At 55.8% G+C, this 24,217-nt stretch overlaps 9 protein-coding genes across 9 annotated transcripts in view; 6 read left to right on the plus strand and 3 right to left on the minus strand.

Moving 5' to 3' along the window:
* The window catches only part of ACRALDRAFT_1030087 (uncharacterized protein), a gene marked incomplete at both ends in the record, with an annotated part of 3,225 nt that extends 797 nt beyond the window's left edge, over positions 1 to 2,428 (minus strand). Inside the window, 8 exons of the mRNA XM_071014887.1 lie at positions 55 to 203; positions 273 to 547; positions 604 to 1,004; positions 1,072 to 1,159; positions 1,216 to 1,485; positions 1,560 to 1,600; positions 1,655 to 1,976; positions 2,036 to 2,428. Coding sequence (XP_070876327.1) covers positions 55 to 203; positions 273 to 547; positions 604 to 1,004; positions 1,072 to 1,159; positions 1,216 to 1,485; positions 1,560 to 1,600; positions 1,655 to 1,976; positions 2,036 to 2,428 — 1,939 coding nt within the window. The remainder of the gene's footprint in view (positions 1 to 54; positions 204 to 272; positions 548 to 603; positions 1,005 to 1,071; positions 1,160 to 1,215; positions 1,486 to 1,559; positions 1,601 to 1,654; positions 1,977 to 2,035) is intronic.
* A 641-nt stretch (positions 2,429 to 3,069) lies between these two features.
* Positions 3,070 to 3,249, minus strand: ACRALDRAFT_1060716 (uncharacterized protein; the record flags this gene model as incomplete). The annotated part of the gene is made up of 1 exon (XM_071016289.1): positions 3,070 to 3,249. A coding segment is annotated over one exon (180 nt), but the record flags the coding sequence as incomplete, so codon positions are not given.
* A 1,328-nt stretch (positions 3,250 to 4,577) lies between these two features.
* Positions 4,578 to 6,809, plus strand: ACRALDRAFT_1091677 (uncharacterized protein). Its single transcript, XM_071019582.1, has 2 exons — positions 4,578 to 5,347; positions 5,459 to 6,809. Exons 1-2 carry the CDS (start codon positions 4,903 to 4,905, stop codon positions 6,472 to 6,474), a joined length of 1,461 nt encoding a protein of 486 aa, XP_070876329.1. The 5' UTR covers positions 4,578 to 4,902; the 3' UTR covers positions 6,475 to 6,809.
* A 1,862-nt stretch (positions 6,810 to 8,671) lies between these two features.
* Positions 8,672 to 10,199, minus strand: ACRALDRAFT_206627 (uncharacterized protein; the record flags this gene model as incomplete). The annotated part of the gene is made up of 9 exons (XM_071022076.1): positions 8,672 to 8,830; positions 8,863 to 9,070; positions 9,136 to 9,330; positions 9,417 to 9,505; positions 9,602 to 9,674; positions 9,773 to 9,932; positions 9,990 to 10,039; positions 10,103 to 10,124; positions 10,163 to 10,199. 9 exons carry the CDS (start codon positions 10,197 to 10,199, stop codon positions 8,672 to 8,674), a joined length of 993 nt encoding a protein of 330 aa, XP_070876330.1.
* A 642-nt stretch (positions 10,200 to 10,841) lies between these two features.
* Positions 10,842 to 11,441, plus strand: ACRALDRAFT_1060718 (uncharacterized protein). Its single transcript, XM_071016290.1, has one exon. It carries the CDS (start codon positions 11,045 to 11,047, stop codon positions 11,204 to 11,206), a length of 162 nt encoding a protein of 53 aa, XP_070876331.1. The 5' UTR covers positions 10,842 to 11,044; the 3' UTR covers positions 11,207 to 11,441.
* A 1,525-nt stretch (positions 11,442 to 12,966) lies between these two features.
* On the plus strand, positions 12,967 to 15,691 carry ACRALDRAFT_1028674 (glycosyltransferase family 20 protein; the record flags this gene model as incomplete). The annotated part of the gene is made up of 2 exons (XM_071014853.1): positions 12,967 to 14,889; positions 14,975 to 15,691. The coding sequence occupies 2 exons, from the start codon at positions 12,967 to 12,969 to the stop codon at positions 15,689 to 15,691; spliced, it is 2,640 nt and encodes an 879-aa protein (XP_070876332.1).
* A 945-nt stretch (positions 15,692 to 16,636) lies between these two features.
* ACRALDRAFT_1054641 (uncharacterized protein) lies at positions 16,637 to 17,989 on the plus strand (the record flags this gene model as incomplete). Its single annotated transcript, XM_071015830.1, has 3 exons — positions 16,637 to 16,706; positions 16,776 to 17,539; positions 17,615 to 17,989. 3 exons carry the CDS (start codon positions 16,637 to 16,639, stop codon positions 17,987 to 17,989), a joined length of 1,209 nt encoding a protein of 402 aa, XP_070876333.1.
* Positions 17,990 to 18,469: 480 nt separating this feature from the next.
* Positions 18,470 to 21,111, plus strand: ACRALDRAFT_1028350 (uncharacterized protein; the record flags this gene model as incomplete). Its single annotated transcript, XM_071014843.1, has 3 exons — positions 18,470 to 18,604; positions 18,683 to 18,847; positions 18,907 to 21,111. 3 exons carry the CDS (start codon positions 18,470 to 18,472, stop codon positions 21,109 to 21,111), a joined length of 2,505 nt encoding a protein of 834 aa, XP_070876334.1.
* A 1,264-nt stretch (positions 21,112 to 22,375) lies between these two features.
* ACRALDRAFT_2025136 (uncharacterized protein) lies at positions 22,376 to 23,449 on the plus strand (the record flags this gene model as incomplete). The annotated part of the gene is made up of 1 exon (XM_071020291.1): positions 22,376 to 23,449. One exon carries the CDS (start codon positions 22,376 to 22,378, stop codon positions 23,447 to 23,449), a length of 1,074 nt encoding a protein of 357 aa, XP_070876335.1.
* Between the last annotated feature and the right edge of the window lie 768 nt (positions 23,450 to 24,217).

Here is a 24,217-nt window from a genome sequence, read left to right on the forward strand (position 1 = left end):
TGGGGGGGGGGGGGGGGGGGGGGGGGGGAAGCAGCACGCGGCAAATGAGCGTACCAAGATCATGAAAGTGTGTCACAAACCAGACTGGTGCCCGACTCTGGATCAACGCCTCGGCCATGGCAATGGCAATCGAGAGTCCATCGCGTGTCGACGTCCCTCGCCCCAGCTCGTCCACAATGACGAGACTCTTTCTGGTGATATTCCTCCGGAGAGTCAGCCACATTGGCCCGAAATGGGATCAGAATAATACGATCGATGGGCACCCGTGATACCTCAGAATAAATGCCATCTCTCGCATCTCCACTGAGAAGGTGGACAAGTTCGCAGTCAGGTCGTCATCAGTTGATGCTCGCACAAAGATGCTCTCCATAATGGGGAAAGCGGCGTAGTGTGCCGGTACGAAACAGCCGATCTGTGCCATGATCTGGAGCAGGGCCACTGTTCGGATGTACGTGCTCTTGCCGCCCATATTACATCCCGTGATGATCTTGAACCGAAACTCCTCGGTCGAATAGATGTCATTTCGAACAAATTGGTCGTCCATTTTCTGCCCTTCTCGTCAATAGACTGCACCCAGTGATGCGAGCCGACGAAGCGACCTACTATGTCCAGGATGGGATGACGTGCGGCCTTGACTGCGAGCGTCCCTGTCATGTCCGGCCGTACGTAGTCTCGCAAGGTGACAACATGACTGAAAGACGCCAGCATGTCGAGCATTCCAACGGCATCACACACTCGGAATATAGGTTGAATCTGCGTCCGTATCCTGTCGAGAAGGTCCTGAATCGCCTGGTCACCGCGTATGAGCGTTTCGGCCACAGCGTCCTGCACACAAGCGTTCAGTTGCTTCAGGCGAAGAGTCAGGCATTCGAGGAAGCCCTTCTTCTCGACTCGATTTACCAGCACATCAGGAATACCCGTATCCTCAAAGTCGACGGCTCGGAATTGGAGCCAGTACTTCCTGCCAGGGTCATATTTAAGCTGGGCTGCCACGCCCAGCTCCTCTTACCAGTTACAACCACACATCAGTCTGAGATTCTTGGAGACTGGAGAGGGAATCCTTCCACTTACCACTCAGCTGAGCCACATAGGCATGGATGTCTTGCGTCACATCTTTGTACACATATCTTGCAACATCAAGAAGACCGTCGATCCGAGGCTGCGCATACGTCGGGTTAGAACTCCCGGGCCCTCCAAACAATGGGCAGGACTCACCTTTATGGCAAACATTCGAGCATTCCGCATGTCAAGTGGCGACTTCATGAGAGCAATGTCTTCTTGAATTACTTCAGCGATCATATCCCGGACCGGCTTTGTCAATTCGGGTCCGCAAATATCGCGTATCTGGCATAGGAGGTCGGATTGAGCAGATTCCAGGGCTTGATGGACATTCGGAATCGCATCTACGAAGGTCTTAATCAAGACCACGTCGTTGATGGCAGACTCTGTTGCGCTTAGACTCGGCTTCTTGGGGATCAGAACCAACTGCCCAAGTCAGTTACAAGGACCAACCAGCCCGCCCGTCGATAACCCAGAAAAAAAAACGGCCATGATCTCACCTTTGTCAATACCCGTTCTGCGTCGGGGAAGGGCTTCAGTGCTGTGCCAGATTAATTAGTAACACGATTGCTGGGCTGTGGTGTAGTTCAAATACCGTTCCGGACAGCTGTGAATATCTCTTCCGAGGATGTAAGCTCCGCAACAGCGTCGTGACGGAGTTTGAGAACAGGATCGAGGCAGGTTGAAGGTTGTAATATGCTGCTTCGCAGCACGCGAGCACCCATCGCTGTTCGGGTATGGTTCAAGATGCCAAACAGGCAGTCCTTAGATCCGGGACCGCGTCGACTTTGGAGCAGCTCAAGGGACCGGATAGCTGACACGTCAATCATCATCGTATCTTCAGAGGGTTCATATCTCACACGAAGGGAGTGCGGCACCACCCTAATCGCCAATTCCAAGTCAAGGTATTTCATGGCCTACCGGAGCGTTAGCAAAACACGGGGGATTGCACGGCCGTTCCAACTTGTGCACATACAGCGGCAAAGGCGCAAGTGGTATAGAAGTTCCCGCGAATGGCGACCTTGATAGTTTCTGCATCGTCTCGGGGAGCCAAGGTATCCAGATACTGCTCGCCGGCGGACTCGGACCAATGCTTCCGGTCGAAAAAGATGAGCCGCGCATAGGAAACATTCTCCTCTATGATCTGTCGCATATGCGACTTTTGATTCTCTGAACCAGCTGAACCTAGAAGAAGGATACGGGAGGGCTCTAAAACGTGGAGCTTGTGGATCGTCTTGGAATAGAACTGAGAGTCGGATATGTGGGTGAGGATAACTTCACTGGTCGAAATATTGACAAAGGCGGCACCAACCGACGGAGTGACACCCCGGGCTTCGCTCAGAGCGCATATCACCTGAGAGGCCTCGGTCGTTGTAGAGAAGGGAGTGTACCGGGCGCCTCGGCTCGTACAGGCGGTGCTTGGACGGGTGATCGTTGTGGTTTCAGGGTAAGAGGACTCTCTATACGAAGTGGGGACGGATTCTTCTAGATACCCAGCGACGCTGCTGTCGTCATGGCTACCCTCGATGTTGAGCGGACTCTTACCGAAGTCTTGCGAGGCTGAAGGCTCCGAAACGTGCGCAGAACTGGACACATGCAAAGGTCTATGGGGCCGACACAGAGGAGGACGCAGTCGACCAGAGGGTCTACGGGTGGAGGGACTAGCGAGCTGACTAGATGGTCGATGGTATGGGTGAATACTGGCCTTGTTAACTCCACGACGTGAATTCGGGGAATATGGTCGACGAGAAATTTGAGGGGAGCCATCGCGGGAACTCGGGCGGGAATTGTCTGCTTGGTTGTACGACTCGCCGGCTATGTTCCTGGAGAAGTGGGCAGGTAGAGGAGAGTACTGGTTTGAGGCTTGGCTAAATTCTGGATGCTTGCCCTGAACGGAGACCTGGTCGTAATTCTCGTGATAAGTTTGAGATCCTTTAAAGGGACTCACAGATGGATGAAGTGAGAAATACTGGCTTGATTCTTGACACGACGATGGTGCAGACGGTTGGACTAGGGCTGGATGGGGAAATATGGCCTGAGAGGAGGAATGCTCGACCCTTTTCCCTGAGAAGAGACCACGGTCATGAGTGCCCTGAGGACCGCCCAACGGAGAAGGCCGGAAAGAAGAGACGTTGACGTTGTAAATGCCCGCAGAACCTGCACTAGCAGTATCGCGGGTGGGTGATTCAGCCTGGTTAAGAGTTGATCCTATGCGAGAAGACTCATAACCAAGCTCAGCCGGAGTTTGGCACCGCACAGCGCTCGTCTTCTGCGGGGCCCCAGGGGAGGCGGTCATTGGGCGTGGAGATGAAGCCGTTGAATCAGCAAAATACCTAGAAGCTCGGTAATACGTTGACGGGTATCCAGACTGCATAGGGAAGTCCTCGAGCTCGTCATCAGATGTTCCTTGAGCTCGAAGCAAAGAGGGACCCGTTGGTTTGCTATGTGAAGAGCTTTCTGGATCGAGATACGGAGCTAGATGACCGAGCTCGCGCTGCAAGTGCTCATGCTTGATCTTCTGATTGTGGAACATTGCATCGAGCAGTCTTCCTAACGCGTGAGAGGAAGGTTGAGTAGTTGTTCGAAATCATAAACGTGAACTCGATGTCTCTCTTGTCGATGGTGGTGAAGAGGAGAACGTGATGGTGAGACTTTGCATAGGACACAGGAATAAGGGCCGACTGTATAATCCGCGACGAGGGAGCTGGGACTCGAGTTGTGAGAAGTTCGCGATGCAATGAAGGAGGCTCGAGGTGTCGAGGTGGGAAAAGATAAGTCATCCAGGGTCCCGGAGAACTACAGGAAAGAACCACCCGGGATACTTTCTCTTAGTATAAAGGTAGCTTCCCTTGTAGATAGCCCCTTCCATCCTCTCCCTTGTCCTAGGAACTTCTCGAAGCAAGCTGACTTGAGCGGAAGGCACACCCGACGCAGAGACAAGATTAGGCAAGAATGGGAAATGGAACGCCTAAAGCCTGACGGTGACTCGTGTACTTCGTAATTCGACGGTTTTGAGTGACTAAAATAGTAACGTTAACGATACCAACGACATCAACAGTACCTATTCGTAGTAATAAGTCGCTGCTACCGGCAAAACAGGCAAATAGCCAAAATGAGAAAGGAATAGGTTAATCGGTATGTCAGCGGGCTCAGACATAACCACCCAAGCGCAAGCGAGGTCTGAGCCCACTGAGATAAAGTCGGGGAGTTTCCGTGCTTGAAATTCGGGGCGGCGGCGATATTATCACATTAGTCTCACGTCTCAACTAAAGAGTTGCTCGTATCGTCGTTGTTGAGGTAATCGCAGTCTCGGGCGCGCCTTGGTCAAACCGTGGCTGATATGTACTTTTTGTGCTTACATAATATATAAGGTGACATTTTCGGACACGACACTCAGCTAAAGCACAGACCACCTATCACTGTTTTGCATTTTCCTCCGTAAAGCGATCGACCCATCCGACCCCATCAGGGACCACCCGTTTGCACAGGCTGATTCTTCAAATCCGCACAGCTTCCAACAGTCACCCTCAGAGTGCCGAGTACGGCCCTCGCCTTGACAGCTCGCGACGACAACAGTTCGAGTCGCGACTTGTTCACTGCTCGCCGCATTATCGTGGTCTTGGTGGCGTCCCGCCCAGGGCTCCGCGGCCTTCCCTCTCAGCTATTGCTGCCTGACAGAGGCCCAGAGGGAGAGGAGGAGAGAAGCACGACACGGCCCGGCAGCAGACCAGCCGCCACTCCTTTACCATAACATACTTGATAAACACAGCACGACACCAGACGATACAGAACCGCACGCGACAGCACGATACGGAACGATCAAGATACCGCGAAGACCTTCAGATGGATGCACAGCCCTCTCCCATGTTCGGCATCCTGGGCTCGATCGACGTCGGCTCCGGCCAGACCTACCCGACCTTCGAGGACCTGTTCAAGGAACTCAAGACCACCCTCCAGAAGGATGGCTACAAGGTTGTAAAGTCCCGCACCCACCGCAACAAGGTGGCCGGCAGTTACGAGAAGGGCGGCGAAGTCGTCCGCTGCGACCTGGTCTGCGACCGCGGCGGCCAGCCCTACAAGTGCACCGCCACCCAGCTCAAGACATCGACCAAGAAGACCAACTGCCCCTGGCGCGCCAAGGCCGTGAACCGGAAGACCCTAGGTGCCTGGGTCCTCACCATCATCTGCGACGAGCACAATCATGAGCCGCGAACCCCCGAACCCCTGACGGATGACGAGGAGGAAGCCGATGCAGAGGGAGATACAGAGGTCGTCAATGGTGACGGAGGTACGTGTAGCCTAGTGGTGTTGCCCGCCAACCCACTGCCGACACTCTTTCAACTCTGAATATCGTTTATGGAGCGGAGCGATTACTGACTGCCGCCACCGCTTCACACAGTTGCCCAAGCAAGCCAGGGACCGAGTCCCGACCCGGACATGAGTCCAGCTTTAGCCGTTGCGGGCGTCTCGCCCTCGGCCATGCGCTTAACAGGCGAGACGTTCCATCAATTCAAGAACGAATACCGCCGCATAACCAGGCCAGAGCGGATAGCCATCCTTGCCCAGATGCAGATGCGCATCGCCGCCATCTACGCCATCGAAAACGAGGACCTCCAAAGGCAAGAGCGGCAGGCTCGACAGGAACGAAAGCACCAAGAGATAGGAGAGAACAGGCGTCGGGCAGTGGAACAACAGAAGCAGCAGCAGCAGCAGCAGCAGCAGCAACAGCCGCAACCGCAGGTGCAGTCTCACCAGCAACAACAGGTGCAGCAACACCACCAACCGACACCGCGACAGCATCAGCAGCACCTACAACATCAACATCAACAGCACGAGCAGCAGCATGCACAGAGTACACAACACCCGCAACATCCACAACACGCACACCAACAACAGCACCAACACCAACCACAGCAGCATCAACAGCAGCAGCAGCACCAGCAGCAACACCAACAACACCCTCACCCTCATCAACAACAACACCCACAGCATCATGCCATGGCCCAATTCGCCACCATGGCCGCCGGTGCGCCCAAACACCCCTTCCAGCAGACGGCCGAAGAAGAGCAGGCGCAGGTGCAGGAACGTCGCCGCCACATGACGCAGATGGCCCGGGAACACCTGGGCACACCCGTGCAGCAGGTTCAGCAGATCCCCCAGGTCCCGCAAATCCCCCAGGTCCAACCGACCCAGCTACAGCAGGCGTCGATGCAGGCCGCGGTGGTCCAGCAAGCCTCCGTGCCGGTCCCGCAGTTTACCATCCCGCCGGCTGCTCCGGGGAGCCGGGCTATCTTCCGACACTACACGGCGCCTCGGCAGGCGAACCCCACGGGGACTTCGACACAGGCACAGCCCAAGCGTCGGGGCCGGCCGCCCAAGAACGCCGGCAAGGTGAACGGCGGTGGAGTGATATAAGTAGGCTTGAGAAATTTCCGAGCCTGTAGGGTCTTTTTTGCAGGGTCTCTGTAGGATGGGCCGTGTTAAGGACATCGTCTCTTCTTGTGTCAAGGACCTAGCACGGAAGACTGGCATAATATGTTTTCTATCTTGGGATAGGTCTTGCGGGTGTTTCAGGATGTGTTTACTACGCTTTTATTTTTGTATCAGTTCTTCTGAGGGAATACTCTGGACGGATGGAACGGATATGGAATGACACGGAATGAGCATGGACTACCGGTCGTCGCAATAGACGGTCGGGACACTACTCAGTGCCTATGTTTACACTGAAGACATATGCTTTAATGATTCCGGTGCCATGCGTGGTCGCATATCCGCCTGAATATCTTGGTGGACGTCTAGCAAAAGACTAAGAAGCACAAGACAAAATGGACTTCTATCAGCCCCTATTCCATAGGCAGTCTTCTGACCTGGCGACTCGTGGTGCATCTTTCCCAACTGACGTTGCACAGAGGATTCTTCCGGAGGCCAAATATCACCTAACAATAGCACATTCACAGCTGTCTTCGCTCGACATTAACATCCCCCATGGTAGCCGAATCTACGCCGGCCAACGACGGCACGGCGGAGTAAAGGGGGTCAACGCACCAAGAGCCGACTCCATTTGCCCGCTTTCAGCCGAACCCTTAAAAGTGCATCTCGAGCGATTTATTCAGCTGATAACTTGACAACCAAAGAAACCACCCACGAGGTTCTCCCTGTACGACCCCAACCTCACGGATAGCAGCGGGTGGTTCTGCGACTCGCCTCCCAGGGCGAGGGGCGGGGAAGTAGGCAGCGCGAGAAACAACATCTGTACTTTATTCATTGTTATTATTTTTCAGCATTCACATGATGCTGGCCCCGATGACAAAGACGCTCCGACATGTCAAGACCGTGGGCGTTCCAGACTGGTCTTCCCTTTCGTCGCTGCAACCCTTTTGCCGTGCATGGCTTTTCAGGTGGGTCTCGGCCGTGCGTCTAAATCTGTTCTTGAGTGCTTTTCGTCCATCTGCAGACTGCAGCGCAGGTCGATCCCATTCGGATATCTGATCCTTGGTCCCTTGGCTTCTTACTGCACTTTGCAGAATCACATTCTGGGATGGATGTGATGGGAGTTGCCGTCGGGCCTCAAAAAAAGAGACAAGAAAGGGACGCAGAGGGGGAAGAGGCCCGTCGCGTTGCGTCGCGTCGAGGTGACTCACCTACTCAGTACTGCTCCTTAACTGAAGGACTGACGATACGCCGGGGTATGGATGGAAAGGTGAAACGATCCAACTGCGTACGTGCTGGCCCGGGCCGTGCCTATCTCCATAATTCACGATAGCCCCATGTGGATAACGCACATTTGGATTTGGTAGACTGGGTAGTAAAGTACGAATACGTAACGGTAGGTTCGTCTCGAAGGCCGGGGCGCCGTTCGTAGTTTACAGGAGAGGACGCGCCAAGGGACCGCACCAGAGAACTCTGGCCCCTCGTTTTCGCGCATCTTCTCATTTACTTGGGCGCAAATAGCAACCAGAGGACGGACGAAAGATGCGATGACGGGCTTCCTCTCCGAGATCGCTGCAAGCCGCGCATGAATACACGTGGTTCTCTTCATGACTGGACCCCTGCCTGCCCGTGCCTATCTTCTTGATAATCCCCCGCCCTGATGACAAGAGCTCGCGATACACTCACTTGTCCGGACGAGGCCTGACGGCGAAAACCATGGCAGTGGCGTTATCTGCCAAACGTAACCAACACGGGGCGTCAGGGCTGGTGGGAGAGTAACGTGAGATGTCAAACCACTCACTGCTAGTTCTATATCCTGACTGTAGTAAAGTCGCACAGGTCTACGGCGGTTGCCGAGGGTATGCTTACTGCACGTAGAAAAGCCAGACTGGTGGAATTTGCCCTCTTGAGGCTTCGTCGCCAGAGCCACGTCACGGAAAGAGGTCCAGGCGATGGTGTTCATCAGCAAAAAGGGTCACAAGGTGAAGCAGGAACCAATGTCTTTCTTCTCAACGCCTGATGGGAAAAGTTGGGCGTCTGCGGTGTCACCTTCGGAGAATGTCGGAAGACCGAAGCCCCTCTCGCGTTCTGCGTTCCTGGCCAAAGTTTGTCGAAATGATAGCCAAGAGCAGCACGGGAACGGTGTGAAGATCGAAATTCCATCCCAGATGTTTACACTATTTCAATCATCGTAGTGTACGTTGTAGCGTTGGGTATTGCTGGTTCTTGGAATCTTCTTGTTCTTTCCGTTGAGCATCAGCCCATCGGTCACGATGCCGACGGGGGTGTGGAGAAGAAAAAGGGGGGTGCAATCGACGGGAGGGCGGGCGATTGGTTCCGACTGGTGTGGTGGAGCCCGACGAAATACGGTACAAGTGACTGTATCATCGCGATAGAGGAGACGCAATTTTCGAAAACTTGCTGGAGCCTCCATCTGTTGCTTTCTACCTTTTTGCCGAGGCTGGTGCCGACTAGCCACGAGGTGACACGCTGTGATGCGACTGGACGAGAAACAAAGGCCGTACCTACGTTAGGTAGGGAGGATATTTTCAAATGGTCGGCCCGGAAAGAAGCAAGGTCCCTTTGCAGGTTGTGTTGTGTAGATGTATACGTTGTACGTTGTAGGTATTTACGAGATATAGGTACAAGGTATGTAAATATGTACATGGTACATGGGTGCCCGACGAACCTCGAAATGGGGCGGATCGGGCGGCCGAGCGAGGACGAAACCGTTGACCGGGCCCGGTCGAACTCTCGACGGGTTGCGCGTCCTTCTGTTCGCTCTCCGGGGGGGAAATAAAAATAAAAACCACGCTAGCAGCTCCATCGACGATGTGCAGCCTGAATGAACCATGTGTGGTTGATTGGATGAGACTACATCACGGGCCTAAAGGAGGGGAGGGAAGAGGGGGGTCGAAAACTGACACTTGATCGGGCGCGGTTCGACTGCTTTTTGAGGGCAAGGAGGGAGGTGCTTAGGCCGCATGCCAAACGCTGTGGGTGGTGAAGCGTATGCCTTGTGGAGGAAAGGTGAGGTTCAAAGTAGTATACCTACTAATACACTACAGATAGGAAGAAATCCGGGGATAGATCTGTTGTCTCGACCCCACACCCATACTGCATGGCCAGACTCGGGTAGCACATCGCCAATCCATGTCTTGGATGCGAGCGTCGCGGGCTTGTACCTACTATTGTTTGCGGCAGACCTTACACTAAGAAGGGGCAAACGGCGGGGCGTCTTTAGGTCTTCGCGCTGGTCTGTCGTACGACACGACGTTGGCACTCATCGCATTGGATTTTGCTGGCCCGGGATATCAGGTCAAAAGGCAATCCAGTAAGCCCTACGACGGCCAGAGGGATCGCCTTTTGTCTCATCGTCCCTTGGCCCCTGCCTAGGATGATGCTGAAGGGGTATTGAGCCTTGGCAATCCGGTAGAGTAAAACTGCTTCCCAGAGCGTGCAGAGTACGACGTATATCATTACGCATGGTTCGTATTCACATCTACCGGCCCAAAAGTGGGAATAGCAACGTAGCTTATTCGGCTGGCATCTGCAGGTGGCTGCAAAGTGGAATCTTCTAGATACCTTAATTTGGCTACAGCTTAACTATCACAGTATACCTACTTCGTAGTAACCTAGGATTTGTTTGCAATTTCAATGCTCTGCAGCGTACTGTATTGTCGGAGTATCAACCCGCGATCCGGCTCCATGGCAGAGCGGGAAATTGGAACCTCAAAGGGGAACGTTATTCTGATAATATGGTCTTGTCGGATGGCGAACCCTACACACTGCCAAGCTTTCTTCTTCAGGTCTATCACATATGACAGAATGAGGATATAGTAGACAGATTGTTCAACTACCTAGGAGAAGAAGACGAGTTGTTCCTGTGACCTAAGAGTTGGAGTAGGGCAGCGTCGCGTCGAAGGAAGCAAAGAAGAACGTCATTGGGGTACTTTGACCCCAAGTCTTCTCACTCGTCTATGGGGGGTTGATGAGAAAAAAAAATGGAAAAAATCTCCATGTGGTACAAAGACGCAAAGTGCCTATACAGATAAACAGGTACCTCCCCACATCTGGTTGCTTGCGATATAACCCCTGCACCCTGTCGTTGCCTATACGTAGCCGCGTTCTATTTGGATATTACAACGATGTACGGCAAAGGACCGATCTAGACCAACCGACAAGGCGCGGCAGAACCAGCACCATGACGAGGAAAAGAGCTGGGCGGGCCAGACCGCCCGTGGCTATCACCAAGCCACCTTACAGTCCTCAAAGCCGGGTTGCAACCGGGGAATGGCGTTCGAAATAAATCAAAAAAGACGTGCCGTTGCTCGGATGAGCGGCTTTCCTGTCAAGCTGTTCTTTTGGTTATGTGAAACCCAGGAAACCGGATCATGTCAGAACGCCACAGTTTCCATCAGCTGTTAATGAGTTGCTGCTTGATATCGCAAAGGGCGAATAGTCTGTTCGCTGTGGAGGCGCTGAAGTAGTGTATGTACAAAATACCTAGGTAGTACGCCAAGAACATGTCCAAACGTCATCGTCATCGCTGACCATGCGGTACCTTGCTGACCTCTCCCTCTCCTGTATCCACAACCTATTCGTACGTCCATCTGAGATCCGTAAGGTTGCCTTGCAGATCATACTTCTCATCTTCCTGATCCCAACTGTCGGACCAAAACCTCCAGCCACCAACAGCGCAACGTACACGAGATAGGGCGTCTCCAGATGCCCTCTCCTTAGGTCATTCTTCCCGCAATGTGTGCGATGAATGACGCACATGGCCGTGGTACGAACTCAGGGTCCCTTGATCGAGGTTCGTCCACACACAGACGGGGCGACAATGGATTGGCCGGTATGGATGAAACCAAGTGTTCAGATGTTCAAGTGATTCGCTGAGGGACTCTCACCGTGAGGGGCAACGTGGTGTTTGCTTGAGAGTTTCAAGATTCAGATGCGTTGACAAGCCCACTCACTCAAAAAAGAGAACCCATAAAATAAGAGCTAAAATTAAGAGTTCCCCTCATCCAGGTGACGACGCATTGCATGCACATGTCAACGGGCGTCATTTCAACTACAACGGACAGCATGTGTAGCTAGGAAAGTACCGAGTACTTCGTACTTCGTAAACAGGAATGGCGCCACCAGAGGGCGGCTGTTTTGGCTCCCTAACGACGTGCATCATCGTGTTCTGCAGACGCTTCGAGGGGATGGTTGAATTAAACCGCTGGCTACACCCCTGTCGACCATTTCCCTCACCTTCCCTAGGCGGGCGAAGTACGCAGGATTCACACCCCCCTACATGTACCCTCGCTCACTGTGGTCATACGAGTGTACTTCCATTACGTACCATGAGTTCACAGCACACACCATCGCCCCACTTCTTCGCGTTTCGCACCCCCCTCTCCACCCCTCCTTCCTCCCGATGACAGCATTCGCATCCGATACCTACGAAGTACGTTGTACACCACCTCCACCGTACGCTGTAGAAATTCTTAGGTAGGTAGAACCTCGCAGAAAATTCCCTCGTACCTGACCTCTTTAAACCTAGGCCACCCCTCCTCCCCCGAACCCCCCTCTAGCCCTCTAGCTACATCGACGGCTTTCATATATTATTTGCACTTCAGCATACCCATCAAGAGCTTCGACAACATTCAATTGCCCCCAGCTGGCCCGTAAGAACCCCTCTACTTTTGATTCTGTACGTGTATTCTCCTCCCCGTCTGCGCGCATATCCGGAAAAGGCCACTTCGCGCGTCATGATGATTTGCTAACCAGCAAATCCCCGTAGCCTTGCTTCCCTGGATATTCCACACGAACCGTTTCCAGTCCTCTCGACCTGTTCATATCGCTTGCAGCTCCTCAACCTTCCCTCCTACCCGAGAAACGTAAAAAAAAGGTCGACCAGACCGGCACGGGCGGCCCATCAACTGCGTACTCTCTACGGCAGGTAGTTCAAGGCTGTCGACTTTCTAGCTTGCGCCCGACTCCCGCGCATTCTCTCTGCTCCATTTAACGCGCGTGCTCTCTGCCAATACGTCCCCGCGAGTGGTGCAATCTTCAATTGTGAAAAAAATCTACATGCGGCGTTACGAAGAGCCTATCTGGTTCACTGGCTGGTAAAGAAGATCAACTCCCTCCAACTTACCACAGTCCGCTGCCCCATTCACGGCCACTTTTTTCTTCCGTCGCCCGATCCCGTTGGCCCGGGACAATTTTCGACCCAATATCACAACACGTAACCGATACCAGAGGTCAATGTGCCCGCAATGACCATCTTCGTCGCTACACTGTAAGTACACGCCTCCCTACGCTGCTCCCCTCCCCCCTCCCCCGGGAGTCTCGCCGCCGAATTTGAATGGCGCAGTGCCAGTGAACTGACTCTCGGGCCCCACATACAGATTCCTCCCGAAGACCGTCCACTTCAACCTTCCGGGCTCTTCGCCAAGGGGCCCGCAACGACCGCGGCCCAAGCGGATGGTCTCGACGGCTGATGTTGGAACCGATCTTGGAACCCCTGCTATCGAGAAACCCAGCCTTTTCACCCCGATCCCGGACATCACACCTCCTACGACTCCGACCGAGGATGACGAAAAGGTGACCTTCACCAACGAGGATGGCTTCAGCATCCCCCTATCCGACGACGAGATTCGCCACGGTTCCCCAACCGACAAGGGCTCTCCCAAATGGGGCGCTATGGCTAACCAGCCCCTATCCCGAGCCGGCTCGCCGCCGCCGGCCTTGCTCTCCGAACACAGCAGGACGTTTGAAAAGGCGAGGGAGATGGGACGCCAGGGCATTACGCAGCCGCGGTCGCAAATCCGAAGCGATAGTCATGATCGCGTCTTCGCGCACGCGAACTGGAGGGTGGTCAACGCCGATCAGGGCAATGGCGGCTTGCGCAACGCCGCCGACGCGGCCGTCCGCGACGGCAAGATTGACGATTACTTTTGGGTCGGCACGCTCGGCATGCCCACCGACGCTCTCGAGGGTACGCAGCAGAAACAGGATATCGAGGACCACCTCGTCACCGAGCACAACATGCATACCGTCTTTTGCTCGGACAAGGACTTTGACGGCCACTACACGCACTTTTGCAAACAGGTCCTGTGGCCCGTGTTTCACTACCAGATCCCCGACAACCCCAAGAGCAAGGCGTTCGAGGACCACTCGTGGAAGTACTATGTCAACATCAACCAGGCATTCGCCGACAAGATCATCGCCAACTGGAAACGCGGCGACGTCATTTGGATTCACGATTATCACCTCCTGCTCGTACCGTCGATGCTCCGCAAGAAGCTGCCCGATGCCAAGATTGGCTTCTTCCTCCACGTCGCCTTCCCGTCCTCCGAGGTCTTCCGCTGCCTCGCCATCCGCAAGCAGCTGCTCGAGGGCATGCTCGGTGCCAACCTGATCGGATTTCAGATTCAGGAGTATACGCGACACTTTTTGCAGACGTGCAGCCGGCTCCTCGGGGTCGAGGCGACGCCCGACGGCCTCCAGCTCGAAGATCGGTTCGTCGACGTCATCAACCTACCCATCGGCATCGACCCAGTGTACCTCAACGAGCGTCGCGGGACGGCCAGCGTTCGCAACTGGATCCAGACGATTCGCGAGCGATACGAGGGGAAGCGGCTGATTGTGGCCCGCGACAAGCTCGACCACGTGCGCGGCGTGCGGCAGAAGCTCCTGGCGTACGAGCTCTTCCTCAACAAGTACCCGCAGTGGCGCGACCAGACGGTGCTCATCCAGGTGGCGCTGTCGAGCAGCGAGAAGAGCGACCTGGATGCCACGGTGAGCGACATTGTCACGCGGGTCAACTCGTCGTGGGCCAACCTGGCGTACCAGCCCGTCGTCTACCTGAAGCAGGACATTGATTACCCGCAGTACCTCGCGCTGCTTGCGGTGGCCGATGCGCTCATGATCACCAGCCAGCGCGAGGGCATGAATTTGACGTCGCATGAATACCTCTACTGCCAGGACGGCGCGATTCTGCCCGACAAGAAGCACGGCTCGCTCATTCTCTCCGAGTTTACCGGTACTTCGTCCCTGTTTGGAGGGGCCGAGCTATCGATCAACCCCTGGGATTACCGGCAATGCGCCGACGCCATCAAGCAGGCGCTCGAGATGGACGACGAAGAGAAGGAGAGGCGGTGGAAGCAGCTCTACGCTACCGTCAACAGCTACACCGGCTCGCACTGGTTCACCGAATTCCTGTCGAAGCTGGACCACGTTTATGAGGGGCAGCACCGTCGGGACCAGACGTCGGTGCCGCGACTCTCCGTTACGAATGTCGCTCGGACCTACTCGGAAAGCAAGAAACGGCTCTTCATCCTCGACTATGAGGGTACTCTGGTCAGCTGGGGTCCGATGAATCAGATTATCCCAGTCAGCACGCAGGTAAGTTTTTTTATTTATTTATTTTTTCCATGTTCCGCTTCAATGGCACGTGATGGGAACTCGGTTATACTAACGTCGAAAATAGCGCACCCTCGACGTTCTCAACGACCTGCTCCTGGACGAGCGTAATATCATCTACGTCATGTCTGGGCGACGACCGGAGGAGCTGGACCGGGTGTTCCGCCGGGCGCCGAACCTGGGACTCATTGCCGAAAACGGCTGCTTCGTGAAGCAGTGCGGCCAGATGGCGTGGTCGGAGATGGCGGACGGCGAGCACATCCGCAGCTGGAAAGAGTCGGTCAAGGGGATCATGACGTACTACCTCGAACGAATGCCGGGCGCGGTGCTGGAAGAGAGGCGATGCAGCTTGATCTTCCACTACAAGGGGGCGGAAGACCAGGAGACGGCGCAGCGGCTGGCGAGCGACTGCGCCAGCCACGTTAACGACGCGTGTGAGGCGCAGCGGGTGCACGCCATCCCCATGGACGGCTTCATCCTCGTCGAGTCGATCGACTGGACCAAGAGCACGGCGGCGAACCACATCTTCGAGGACCTGCGTGCCGATGCCAACACGGGGTCGGACGGACACCACAAGGATCCCATCGACTTCCTCATGGTGGTGGGCGACGGGCGGGAAGACGAAAAGGTGTTCAAGTGGGCCAACGGCCTGGGCGAAGAGGGCGCGGTCGAGGATGTGGTGACGGTCAGCGTGGGCAAGAGGGGCAACACGGAGGCCACGTCGACCATGACGCAGGGAGTCAGCGGTGTCCTCTCTGTTTTGGAGAAGCTGGCGCTGTCATGAGCCGCAGCCGAGATTGCTTGCTTCTCATGACATGATCAACTCGACGCGACACTGCATCACCACCTCATATCTTTTGCTGCTCGATCATCGGTTTTTTACCCCGTGGGAATCTATCTAGGTGTAGGATGGGCAATTGAAAAAAAGAAAAATGGGATAGGGAAACGTACGAAGGAAAACAGGGCGCTGGATTTATTGATTCTGGGCAGGTGGCATAGGCGTTTGGCTCGAGACTGGTTAGTAGCGCTTGGGGGAGGATGTCTGTCCTGTCGCTGCCCTCACTCTTCTCTCCTTGGTTTATGGTATTTTTTTTTTGTTATGTTCCCTTGATTATCTATGTTGCATGGAACGACATTAGCATTTGAGTTGTTGATCTTGGTCAGTTTTCTTTTTTCTGTTCCAAGTAATAATTTCTCATACCTTTCGTTTACATTGCGTTTTCTGTTTTTCTTGTTTTTGAGCTGCGCTGGGCGGCTATGATGGAATGTGGAATGTGACGATAGGGGATAGGAAACAAGACATGGATCATGACACTGGCATAGAAGGTGATGAACATCAAGTGTATATTCGTAATGTAATAAAATTCTAATGAATAGGGACCCCAAGTGTTCTACGAAATATGTCCCTCTACTCGTGCATGTCACGATGTTCGGTCTTGTCTTATTAGATGGCATCGAATTGACACCGGTCGGTGTGGGAACCAATCATAGTGGAGGGTTCGAAGCGCTTGACTGACCGGCACTAAACCTAAACCCCACTATCCGACATCGGAGGGGGTGAGGAATTCCCGAGGGGTTTTGACTCGAAATAGGGACTAGGAGAGTTTCCCTGGATACCCCACGTCGAAGTATTCTTTTTGAACCGCCGAGAGAGAGAGAGTCTCCGTGTCCTCTCCTTCTGCTGGCATTGTACGCACAAGACTCTGAATACTCAACGAACATTTCCGCCATGGCGCCCTTTCCACCTCCCCCGGTCAACACAATTGACTGGTCCAACGTGGGCTTTAAAGTCCGCGAAGGTAATGAAACGAGACGGTGATGAATGGCCCTCAAAGCATGGCCCGTGTGCTGACGTCGTCTCCCTACAGTCAACGGTCACATCGAATCAACCTACTCCAAGACCACAGGAAAATGGACACCGCTCAAGTTTGTCGCCGACCCGTTCATGCGGATCCACGGCATGGCGCCGGCGCTCAACTACGGGCAGCAAGCGTACGAAGGGCTCAAGGCGTTCCGGGGCCCCGACGACACGACCATCTCCATCTTCCGGCCCGACCGCAACGCGCGGCGCCTGCAGCACTCGGCCGAGGTGGCGTCGATGCCGGCCGTGCCGGAGGACATGTTCCTGGACGCGTGCCGGGCGGCGGTGGCGCTCAACGCCGGGTTCGTCCCGCCGCACGCCACGGGGGCGGCCATGTACATCCGGCCGCAGCTGTACGGGTCGTCGGCGCAGCTGGGGCTGAACCCGCCCGAGGAGTACACGTTCGCCGTGTTCGTGATCCCGACGGGCGTGTACCACGGCGTGCACCCGGTCAAGGCGCTCATTCTGGACGAGTTTGACCGCACGGCGCCGCGGGGCACGGGGAACGCCAAGCTGGGCGGGAACTACGCGCCGGTGCTGCGGTGGAGCGACGCGGCGCGGGCCGAGGGGTACGGCATCACGCTGCACCTGGACAGCGCGAAGCATGAGGAGGTGGACGAGTTTAGCACGAGCGGGTTCATTGGCGTGACGAGGCATGGGGACGACGTGACGCTCGCGGTGCCGGATTCGCACTCGGTGATTGATTCGGTTACTAGTGATAGCGTGCAGCAGATTGCGAAGAGCTTTGGTTGGAAGGTGGAGAAGCGGCCGGTATGTTTTTCTAGGACGCCATGTTCGTCCGTCAAGAACTATTCCCGTGGCCTTACTGACATGTCACTCTTGCAGATCAAGTATAGCGAAATCCCCGACTTTTCCGAAGTCTTCGCTTCCGGCACGGCGGCAGGCCTGGTGCCGATCCGATCCATCACGCGGCGGATAGACGCCTCGTCGCCGCAGTCGCTCCTGAAGACGAGGGACGGGCATGCGCGGGTCAGCAGCGCGAAGCAGGGCGAGGAGACCATCACGTTCATCGCCGACGGCGTGGAAGACGCCGGCGAGGTGTGCCTGCGGCTGCTGACCACGCTGCAGGGGATCCAGCTTGGCAAGATCCACGACGACTTTGGCTGGCGCTTCGGGGTGCGGGAGGAGGATGGGGCCAAGGTTGAGGGTGCGCCGGCTGAAGGGCCGAATGAGGCGACTACTGCTGGTCAGATGGACTGATGGACTGCGCAGCATAGGAGTATAAAGTCTGCCTAAGGAACAAAAGAAAGTTGATAACATCGTGATGGAGACAACTATGGCCTGAATTTGAGGATCTAGGTGGTGATGTCGGTTGTGGTGGAGATACTTCTAGAGTACGGCACGGAGTACTGTACAGGTACTGGTACGGTACGGTACTTCGGGTAGACACTGTGATTATAATTACCTAAGCATTCTAGCCTAACGGGTATGGGAGCTAGAGTTAATTACGTCAGGGTGGGGAGCAAGGGATCAGGCAGGACGCTACGGACAAAGGCAGCAAGGAGCTCAGCTCAGTCAAACCACCAGCACGACAGAGATTCTACAAGCACCTTTATATCATTTCATCCCCCAGATTCCGAGTCGAACAGTCGTCAACAGTCGTCGAAACACCCCGTTCTGGTCGCCGAGAGTTCACAGTCATAGAAACAAGGTAACTCCTCGACGCGATGCACCACGACCATGGACGCGCTCGAAGATGATGGTCGCCGGAAATGCGGCGGCGGCGAGGAATACCTCAAGCCTGGATCGACAAACATCACCGTCCAGTTTGGCCTCTCTTTGATTCTAGGTGTCTCGGCCTTTGTCGCCTTTTGCGTACGTCTCTGGCCCATCCCCCTCGAGATCCCCATTCCCCTTGCTCACCGTTTGCTGACTGCCTACTCCCTGCCTCAGATACTCCGCCCGCGATGGCCTTCCTTGTACACCGCTCGAAAGCGCCGACTCGACCCCACGATCGGTCTGCCGACTCTACCTGATAGCTTTTTTGGATGGATACCCGGGTTATATAGGGTTACCGAGGAGCAGGTCCTGGCGTCGGCGGGACTCGATGCCTTTGTGGTGAGTAGAGTCCACGGCCGGAACCTAGCTTCCACGACCTGCTGACTCGTTGCGTTTAGTTCCTCTCCTTCTTCAAAATGGCCATCCGAATATTCGCCGTCATGACCTTCTTTGCCTACGCCGTCCTGTGGCCCATCAACCGTCACTATATAGACTGGGACGCGAGAGATCCGACCGATAACAATACGTCCTCGACCTCCGGTACCACCAGCGGCTTTGAGTCGGCCGGGGTGGTCGACCCATATACCACAATATCCGATACTGCTACGTCGTTTCAGTTTGGCGGTCAGGGCAACGGCTATCTCTGGACCTGGTTCGTCTTCACCTACTTCTTCACCGCTCTGATCATATACGTCATGAACAAAGAGACATTCCGAATCATTCGCATCCGCCAGGAATACCTCGGCACCCAGTCCACCATAACCGACCGCACGTTTCGTCTCTCGGGACTCCCGTCCTACCTCAAGTCGGAGGAGAAGATTAAGGATCTTATCGAGAAGCTCGAGATTGGCCGGGTGGAGCGTGTCAACCTATGTCGCGACTGGAAAGAGCTGGACTCGCTGATGGAGAAGCGTGCTACCGTTCTACACAAGCTCGAGGAAGCATGGAGCGTGTTCCTGGGGAGGCAGGCGCAGGCGAGGCTCCCAAAGCCCGACCAGCGATGGCGACGACGCAACCAACCTGCGGAGGATGATGAAGAGTCGGATGGTCAGCAGGGGCATACAGAAGAGGCAGAAGGAGAGTACCGGGCGAACGGCTACGAGGACGACGTTGAGCAGGCTGGAGAAAACAGCCGCCTTCTGGGCGATGGCGGCAGCCGGACCGACTTTGTCGACAGGGAACGCCCGATGATCACCACACGCCACGGCTTCCTCGGGCTCCGTTCCCGCCGAATTGACGCCATCCACTATTACGAGGAGAAACTCGAGAGGCTGGACGAGAAGATCCGCGCCGCCCGGCAATCGAACCCCCCGGCGGCTGGGATCGCGTTCGTCACCATGGACTCGATCGCCGCGTGCCAGATGGCCATCCAGGCCCACATCGACCCCAGACCGGGCCAGCTCCTGACCAAAGCCGCCCCCTCGCCGTCCGACGTCATGTGGCCGAACACGTACGCGCCGAGGGGCATCCGCCGGCTCCGTTCCTGGGCCGTCACCGTCTTTGTCAGCCTGCTGTCGGTCGTCTGGCTCGGACTCGTGGCCTCGCTCGCCGGCCTCCTCACCATCTGCAACCTGGAAAAGTGGTTCCCCAACACGGTCGAGGCGCTCGAGCAGCTCCCCATCCTCAAGGCCTTGGTCGAGACGGGCTTGCCCACACTCCTCGTCTCGATCCTCAACGTCGCCGTGCCGTACCTGTACGAGTACCTGTCGTACCAGCAGGGCAAGATCTCCCGGGGCGACGTGGAGCTCTCCATCATCTCCAAGAACTTCTTCTTCTCCTTCTTCAACATCTTCTTCGTCTTTGCCGTCTCGAGCACGGCCATCAACGTGTTCCAGCTGATGAACAAGCTGCAGGACGCCCTGCGCGACACGGCCGGCTTCGCCCGCCTGATCGCCAACCAGGTCAACAAGATGAGCGTCTTCTACACCAGCTTCATCATGCTGCAGGGCCTCGGCCTCTTTCCCTTCCGGCTGCTCGAGTTTGGCAGCGTCTTTTTGTACCCGCTCTACCGCATGGGCGCCAAGACGCCGCGCGACTTTGCGCGCCTCGCCGTCCCGCCGACCTTCAGCTACGGCTTCTACCTGCCGACGGCGCTCCTCGTCTTCATCCTCTGCCTGGTCTACAGCGTGCTGGAGCTGGGCTACCTCGTCCTGACCGTCGGGCTGGTGTACTTTGTGCTCGGTTACTTCACGTACAAGTACCAGCTGCTGTACGCCATGGACCAGCCGCAGCACGCCACGGGCGGCGCGTGGCGCATCATCTGCAACAGGGTCGTGCTGGGGCTGTTTGTGTTCCAGGTCATCATGGCGAGCGAGATGGCGCTGCATTCGGCCTTTGTGCAGTCGGCGCTCACGGTGCCGCTCATCTTCTTGACGCTGTGGTATAGCCACTACTTTGGCCGGCGGTTCGTGCCGCTGACTCGGTTCATCGCGCTGCGCAGCATCCGGCCTGGTGGGGGGTATGAGGACGAGGATGCGATTGCCGAAGAGGAGGCAGGGGAGGACTTGATGCCGCCTGCGGGGTTGCTTAGGCGTGGCAGCACGGTGGACGAGGAGAGGGAGAAGGGGCTCCAGTTTTTGAATCCCAGCGTGACTGTTCGGTAAGTTTCACGTCCTTTCTCCCCCCTTCTGATAACTTTCCCGTTTTCTAACTTGTTGTCCAGCTTGGAACGGCCGTGGATCTACCAAGATCCTCCACCTCCCTCGGTATCCGACACGGAGAGTCAGGGTAATCTCGCCGACGTTAGTGCCACGGCCTTGCCGGAACAAGGCCTGACCTCCAGGAGTACCAACAGCACGTTGTTCAGTCTGGGGGATACTCATGTGTGGAGGGAGAATGGAGAGAGTCGTGGCTGAGCTTGGTAATGCTGTGTATATGATGAGTTGCCTGGTTCGGAATAGTATGCGAGGCAACCGTTGTCATGAAGGTTGGAGAGGTTGTTTATCACCATGGCGTTATGAGGCGCTTATATGACAGGACAGTCTGGCGTGGAATTGGGTCTGGAGGTCAAGCTTGGAACACTGTTATCTCTTTGTTCTCCCTTATATGATTAACGTACTGTGTAACCTTGTCTTCTATAAGTGAGGTTTCTCTCACCTTGTCTAAGGAGTCAGTCATAGTAGCATGATTTCTCCGTCATCACGGCGTATTATATCATGATCTTTGGTGTAACAGCATCTGGACATTAAGAAATGAATTAACTGCTTTTCACAAGTGAATCGAGTCGTCTTTCTATGACTGACCCAAGCCCCTGAAGCCCCTGAGTCTCGATATCCCAGCCCCTAATCAGCCCATTCCTGTCCTACTCGTCCCAATACGCGATGCGTATGAACCAGGGAAGGCGAGATTCACTTATTCTTTAAAGGTATCTCCATTGTTTAGACTCACGACATGCGACTCGCCACTGCATCAGGGGCAGCACAGGCGTAACATGGCACTTGAGTAGTTGCTTCCAAGTAAAAACGGACGTCACGCCTCCTTCCTCTTCTGTTTCTTTAAATATTTCCTGTCTTCCTGCCTCGTTGACCTTTGCACCTCTTCTTAGACTTCCTCCTACACGCCTGTTTGTTTATCTTGCCTCTCTTATATCCTCCATAACCATCTTTTGTCTCCCACCCACACATTTTCACCTGGGGGCCATCTCTATCCCTCACTTTAACATCATCACCACCTCTCTCGCTTTGTCATTCATTCTCTTATCTAGTCTTCTTTTGTCTTCATTCTTTTGCTTGGCCTGTCCTCGGCCTCCTGTGGTCAAGACGGGGCTGATTCTTCTCTTACACGGTATGACCAAAGCGCCCTGTAATATCCTACACCAGAGTCCTGCTGACACAAAACAGAAACGTGGAACATCTTCTGGCCTCCAACATGTCAGGCATTCCGACTCCCACCTCGCCGGTATCCGCCCACGACCAAGTCTCGGAGGCCGATCCCCTTCAAGACCACAGCAGCCGTCCCAACCCGGCCGTCACGAAACTCCCCTTCGAGACACTCGAGGCCATTTTTACCCACCTCTCCCCCAGAGACTTCAACGCGGCCCGCCACACATGCAGGACTTGGTACTACGCTGGGTCCGGCCGCCTTTTGCTCGTCGAGATGGTGCAGCGGGCCGGCTGGTGGTCCAGCATCAAGAGGCTCGTGGGGAACCCCAGAGACCCCGTCATGCCCTGGTCTGCGCCCGACGACCGAGAACGCATGGCCAAGTGGCTGGCACGGGAGATGACCCTCGCCGGCGGTGGCGACAAGTCCAAGTCCCCCTTCGTCCTCGCCGGCTTGGTCGACTTTTCTTCCCTGGCCGCCAACTACTCCGGTTCGGAAGGCGTCGCATCCCCCGCTTCGATGCCGGACCCCGGAAACATCGCCATCGCGTTTACCGTCAGCGCTTGTGGCCGCTTCCTCATGCTGTCCCACGGACGCCTCATCCACATCTACGAGCTCAATCACATGTGCGAGGGCACCCGGCGGCCGGCCTGGCACGCTCGGCTGAAACCTACTCGCCACCATCCCATCGGTTCGCTCCGGCCTGTCACGACCGTCGTGTGTGACGGAAATGTGGTCCGCTGTAGCATGGACACGTCCCGCGGCCGCTACGCCGTCGCTGCACTGTTGGAAGGGCGAAGGGCTGTCGTGGTGGAGATTCGGAGGGAGAGGATGACGGGCGTCTTGCTCCGCAACCTTTCGTCCGACTTTGCCGGCGCTTTGCACGACGACTTTGTGCGCGAGACGGGGCCCCCGAGCAAGAAGCCCAAGACGGGCAGCACGATGGTGGCGACGTGCATCTGCGAGAAGAAAGGCCCGTTTTGCGCCCCCTCGTTGGAGACGGGCGCCAGGACGTACCACCGTAACCTCTGCACAGGGATCGATCCACCGCGGTCCGTTGCGATTTGCCCGCAGCGGAACTGCATCGTCTTTGGTTCAGCATGCGGCGTTGAGCTTCACTAGGTGGAGGCTCTCACCCATCGTAACCTGAGCCGATGGTTCCCCCTGCTGGCACCCACGGATTTCGTCCACTTCCTCCCGCCCTGCACGGGACCCGGTGTCGCACGCCAGAAGCTGCGTCTCGTCTGCTCGGCTGCAGGGGACGACGTTCGTCCCACGAGGGGACGGTTTGGCGGGCTCGGGAACTTGTATAACCAGACAGCCTTTGAATTTCCCGGCGACTTATCGCCTCCTGGTCCGTCATCGTCCGTCGGTGGTCAGGGTTCGCGGTTGCCGGTGACGCTTTTGCGGCGGCAGCCTCCCGGTAGTGCCAGTCCGTTGGAGACCATGGGTGCTGTTCCTTCTTCTTCGGGACCTTCCAGGGAGACTCGATTCCGTCGTCCATGGAAGCCCCTGTCCTCGGAGCACCTGCGTGCCGTTCCCCTCCGAGACGGCCAGCACGTTCTCTTCACGGATCCTCACACTGGAAAGCTCTGCATCGGGTCGGACGTTTCCCTGGGACCCATATCTCAGCTCGAGCGCATCGTCTGGCTGGCGCCGCCGGCGGGAGCCGCGTCTTCAACGGCTGGATTATACGCTGTGGGTGACGACATGCGACATGGCGTGCGGATCATTGCTGTTTTCCCTGCGGCTGGCGTCGTCGGCGGGACAGAACAGACGAGTACGGAACATCAGCTGGTCGTATTTTACACGATTCCTCCCGATGTCTTTGACGACCTGACGGCCTTGAACAGCGGCGTGCTTCATGTAGCGGCGGCGGCGGCAGGTGGC

Source organism: Sodiomyces alcalophilus (assembly GCF_042370955.1).
Source record: "Sodiomyces alcalophilus JCM 7366 unplaced genomic scaffold ACRALscaffold_2, whole genome shotgun sequence".
NCBI classification, from domain to species: domain Eukaryota; kingdom Fungi; phylum Ascomycota; class Sordariomycetes; order Glomerellales; family Plectosphaerellaceae; genus Sodiomyces; species Sodiomyces alcalophilus.